Below are 5,252 nucleotides of genomic sequence, written 5' to 3' on the forward strand. Positions count from 1 at the left end.
GGTGCTGGCTCCTAGAGCCCCACTCACCTGAGCCAGGGACCCTGGCCTCCTGAGCCCACAGGTTTTATAGATCTGGTCATTCAGTGCCACACTCTCCTCACTGGAACCCCTCCAGGCACTTGAGCCCTCCCTGCCCCGTACCATCCTGGTCTGTGACCAGGGCCTCAAGCCAGAACAGGGAGGAAGGCCGCTTAATGCCTGCTGGTTAGGTGGCTTTATTCACAGACTCAGCACTTGCTGAGAGGGGAAAAACATTTGGGGGGCAGGCTGGTCCTGGAGATAAGGGTGGCTGGGAGGCCATGCATAGGTGGGATTGGGGTGCTCACAGGAGAGAGTCTGTTGGCTGGGCCAGGCCTGTGGGAGGTGGACAGGAGGTGAGCAGCATGCGGAAGCCTGGCTGGATTTGCGCCAGGTGGAGGCTGTGAGCCAGAGAGGGAGGACTGAGGGTTCTCTGGAGCAGGGGAGCGGAGTGTGGGGCTAGACAGCAGGCTCCCGGTCCCTCACTCCCAAGAAAATGACAGGATGGAGTGGTCGGGATGCTGGGAGCCTGGGCCTGTTGCTGCCTCAGGATTCCAGCTATGACGAGTTAAGCGGGTCCTCTCTGGTGTCATTGTCCTGCTGACGCTTGGACATGCTGCCTCTGGGGTGACCCACACAGGGATGCTGAAGAATTCTGGAGAACAGGAACTGGTCACGGGTTCTGCCTGCCCAGGGAGGGCGGGAGTGGGGTCCCCAAGTAGGATGCCCCCTTCTAGCCTAGCTTTCCTTTCTCAGAGGTTGGTGTCAGTTCCCCCGATGTGGCCTCCAGGGGGAGACATCTCCCACCACAATCTGGGCCAGCCACTGCGCCAAGGATGATTGTAGCCAAGGATGATTATAATGTAAAACCTTGTTTCTCCTGGTCCGCCCCGCTGGCTCCGGCCTTCCTGCCTCAACGCAAACAAGGAGTCCAAAGCCCGGATCCTCCTCCCGGGCCTTCTTCCTGGTGGAGAGCCCATTCCCACCCAGCAGGGAAGAGAAAAACCAGTTCCCCGAGTTCCGCATCCTGCCTGGGAATAGCAAAGTTTGGAAAGTTGGCAGGGTCTCTCTGGGCGGTCCAGGAAGGTGACCTAGGGGCCTGGGGGAGCCGGGTGAGGCCTGAGCTAGGCCCTGGGGCTGAGGATACAGCCCCCGCCCCGCTCTCCACCGGCCTCTGCTGGGGGCTGGGGTGGAGAGGTGCAGGCGAGGGGGGCCATCAACATTGGCGGGAGGGGGTGCGGTGCACAGAGCCAGGGCGCTTGGGGATCTTGCGCCAGCGTCGCTTGTCCCAGCGGCAGAGCAGCAGCAAGCGGAAGGTGTCCCGGAAGGCTTTGTTGCAGAGCGCGTAGCACATGGGGTTGACGGTGCTGTTCACGTAGCAGAGCCAGTAACCCAGCTCCCACAGGCTCTCGGGAACACAGTCCTTGCAGAAGGTGGACACCAGCACCATGATGTTGTACGGTGTCCAGGTGAGGATGAAGGCCAGCAGGATGGCGCTCAGGGTCCGAGCCGCCTTTTTCTCCTTGACCAGTGAGAAGGTCTTCCGCTTGGTCAGTTGCTCCTTCCCACGAGGCTTTGCGCCCTTGCCGGTTCGGTCACGCCCCTTCCGAGTCGGCCGCTTGACTGTATTCGGGGAGCTCCGGGGGGGCTGTTTGGCGGGAGCCTGCGCCTCGGGGTCCACCATGGGCATCTTGATCACCACCTCAGAACCTGTCTCCTCGCCCTCTGATGATGTGAGGGACTCCATGGAGCCTTCATCCTCCTCCTCTTCCTCCTTCCAGCTGTAGGCCTGCAGCAGCCTGGGGGTTCGGCAGCAGCGGCAGCAGCGCCCTGGAGGGGTCTCGGGGGAGCCCTCTGCTCCTGGCTGGGACCTCTCAGAACTGCTGCTGCTGCCGCCCCCCTTGCCTGGCGTCTCCGAGCCCTGCAGGGCGGCCAGCTCCCGAGCCCGGTTCTCCGTTTCCCGGTAGATTCGCCAGTACAGAGTGCACATGACGGTGACCGGGAGGTAGAAGGCGGCCATGGCTGTGCCAAAGGTGATGATGGGCTGGGAGAGAAACTGAATGTAGCACTGCCCAGCCTGCACCGTCCGTTCACCTACCAGGTACTGCCAGAAGAGGATGGCTGGGGCCCAGAGAATGAAGGAAACCAACCAGGCCAGGCCGATCATGAGGGCTGCCCGGCGTGGCGTGCGCTTGGCACGGTAGCTCAGGGGCCGCGTCACGGAGAAGTAGCGGTCAAAGCTGATAAGCAGCAGGTTCATGACGGAGGCGTTGCTGGCCACGTAGTCCAGGGCCAGCCAGAGGTCGCAGGCCAGCGTGCCCAGCGCCCAGTGGCCCATGAGCAGGTAGGTCGTATAGAGGTTCATGGAGAAGGTGCCAATGATGAGGTCCGCGCAGGCCAGGCTCAGCAGGAAGTAGTTGTTGACTGTCTTGAGTTCTGTGTTGACTTTGAAAGAGATGAGCACCAGCAGATTGCCTGTCACCGTGGCCAGTGACAGGAGGCCAGTGGTGACCCCAATGAAGGCCACCTGCCAGGGACCCTTTCCTGGAGCCAGGATGGTGATGTTGGGGCTGACAGCAGGCGGGGCTGAGGTGTTCATGGTGGCCGGCAGTCCCTTCTTCTAGGCACACTACAGGGCTTCCTCAGGAGGAGTCATCACCTGGAAAGAGAGGACATGGCGTTGGTTAGATCAAGTGGACATCTTTGATAGGCAGGCCCGAGGAGAAGGTGCTAGAACAAACACAACCACTGTCTGCCTGCTCACAGCTGAAGATCAAATAGCATCACCTCCCTTATTTTATAACACACCCGCCCAGTCATGAATGAGTTTGCCAGTTCTCAGTCCCATCCATCATTCAGGTTTTGTGCCTTGGTTTTCTTAACTGAAAATGGCTACCATAGCCTGTCCTGCTTGGCTCAGATCTCCAGTACAGAGGATTTCACTTATCATCTTAACTTGATAAAGCCCTCATTCCCTCCGTAGTTAGGAGATGTCAGATACAGTGCTAAGCATGAAATAAAACCACCCATAGGGAGAGACCTTAGGAGTACAAATGATTTGAGCTTGACCCTGGAGTGGCACTGTAGGATAAGAACTGGACTGCGAGGTTGGCTTGAACCTCAAGGTCGGTGGTTCAAACTCACCAGCTGTTCCTCAGAAGCCTATGTAGGATCGCTATGAGGGGGAACTGACTGGATGGTATTTAACAACAACACTAACTAACATAAAGCTTGGCAGCTCAAACTTACCCAGCTATGCTGCAGAATAACGACTGGGCAATCTGCTTTGGTAAAACATTTCAGCCAGGAAGAAGACTATGGGGCACTTCTCTGTAACACATGGGACAACGGTGAGTTGGAATCGACTTGACAGCAATGTGTTAACATCCGTAGGGAGGGACTTGGGGGGGTTGCAGACAGTCTGCATTCAACTACAACATAAAGGTTGGAGGTTCACAGTGATGCCGCACACAATAAAAGCCTTGAAGTGGTTGTGGTTGTATGCCATGGAGTCGGTTCCGACTCCTAGTGACCCTGTATAGGATTTTGGAGGCTGTAATTGGTAGCGTAGAAGTCACGAATTGGGTTGCTAATCTCACGGTCAGCAGTTCGAAACTACCAGCTGTTCCGTGGGAGAAAGATGAAGCTTTCTGCTCCTGTAAAGATTTACAGCCTCAGAAACCCTGTACAGGGTCTCTCTGAGTAGGAACCGACTCCACGGCACATAACAACAACTAATCTTTACTGGAGCAGAAAGCCTCATCTTTTTTCCATGGAGCAGCTGGTAGATTCGAACAGCTGACCTTGAGGTTAGCTACACAAATCATAACCCATTATGCTACTAGGGCTTCCAAGGAGCAGCTGGTGGATTTATCGGGTCCCGTGCTTGTCCATAAAAATGACAGTCACGGAAACCCTGTGGAACACAGTTCTACTCTGGAAAACGTGGGTTGCCATGAGACAGAATTCATCTAATGGTGATGAACACGGCTTTCTGACCTCTCTAGGTGGAAGACTCGTCATTCCCCTCTCACTGTGAAGCCGCTGTGGCTCAAAGCAGGTCCGAGGCCCACTTTCTGAGTATGTGGAACCCCAGTGGGAGTCTCCTATCAAATGGGGAAGTAGGAAGGCAGGGAAGAGGTGGAGAAAAGATAAAGGAAAAGAGACCACATCAGAGGGGGTGCTTTGTGCTGTGTACATGTGTGTCCATGCACATGTGTGCAAACACGTGTTTCTCTGCATGTGTGTAGAGATGCAGGAGGTGACCTGAGGGCAGGAGGGACACAGTGCTGGGCCCAGACACTTGTCTGGTGGTAAGAAGGTGTGGAGTCAAAAGCAGGCAGCAGGGATGAGGCCTCAGCTCCCTGCTAAGTGAGGGCTGGCCCCAGATGGGCGTAGGAGGTCTCCCTCCCTCTACCCACTCTGTTCCTGGGCCCCAGCTGAGTGGGGGGCAGCCAGGGGAACGGGAAGATCCCCCCCAATGTTTCTTGGAGCTTGAGTCTGGCTCAGACACTGAGGCTGGGGCAAGAGAAAGGCCAAAATTGTTAGTAACTGGGCAAAAGGCTCCCATGGCCAAGGTGAAGCCAGGTTGAAGGGCAGGCAGGGGTCAGCTCAGCTGTGTGCTTTGGCCAGTCCCTTTCTGTTCTGGGTTTCAGGCTTCCATCTGTCCACTGAAGAGATTGGGGGCCCTCCACTACCACCATGACCTTTAGGGGCTGGATTCATGGAAACACTCCAAGGAGAGATGTTGGGCAAGGGTTCTCTAAGCCTTGGTGTTTGTTTCTCTGGGACCTGGTGTGGGGGAGAGACCAGAGTGCTAGATGGCCTTAGCATGTGGCCATGGAGAGTGTGTGACTCAGAGTGTGGCTGGGATCCTCTTCAGGGCTCATGGTGACCTGCCGGTGCCTGTGGGTGACCCTGAGAGCAGGGACTTCAGTGGTTGGCAGCATGTATGTATGCTGCTGGGACAGTTTACATATGAGAGTGTTATGTGTGATGTCACAGGGAAAGAACCTGGGCTCTGGAGTCAGGCGGGATTTGAATTCAGCTACACCATTTCCTGGGAGTATGACTTCAGCTAGAGCCGTAACGCTATGTGCTTTGGTTTGCTCGTCTGAAAAATGGGCTATTTGTGTATGCCACCAAATCGATCCTGACTCACAGTGACCTAAGACACAGAGGAGATCTGCCCTTTAGGGTTTCCTAGGCTGTGATCTTTATAAAAACAGCTCGTC

General features: G+C 56.1%; 1 protein-coding gene across 1 annotated transcript; it reads right to left on the bottom strand.

Moving 5' to 3' along the window:
• Positions 1 to 1,234: 1,234 nt before the first annotated feature.
• Positions 1,235 to 2,617, bottom strand: CHRM1 (cholinergic receptor, muscarinic 1). The gene has a single exon (XM_006875030.1). It carries the CDS (start codon positions 2,615 to 2,617, stop codon positions 1,235 to 1,237), a length of 1,383 nt encoding a protein of 460 aa, XP_006875092.1.
• Positions 2,618 to 5,252: the final 2,635 nt, after the last annotated feature.

This window comes from Chrysochloris asiatica, unplaced genomic scaffold (genome assembly GCF_000296735.1).
Source record: "Chrysochloris asiatica unplaced genomic scaffold, ChrAsi1.0 scaffold00310, whole genome shotgun sequence".
NCBI classification, from domain to species: Eukaryota; Metazoa; Chordata; class Mammalia; order Afrosoricida; family Chrysochloridae; genus Chrysochloris; species Chrysochloris asiatica.

What these genes read in the sequence shown, in the direction of transcription:
- CHRM1 (XM_006875030.1), bottom strand. Translation starts at nt 2,617, where the DNA reads ATGAACACCTCAGCCCCGCCTGCTGTCAGCCCCAACATCACCATCCTG.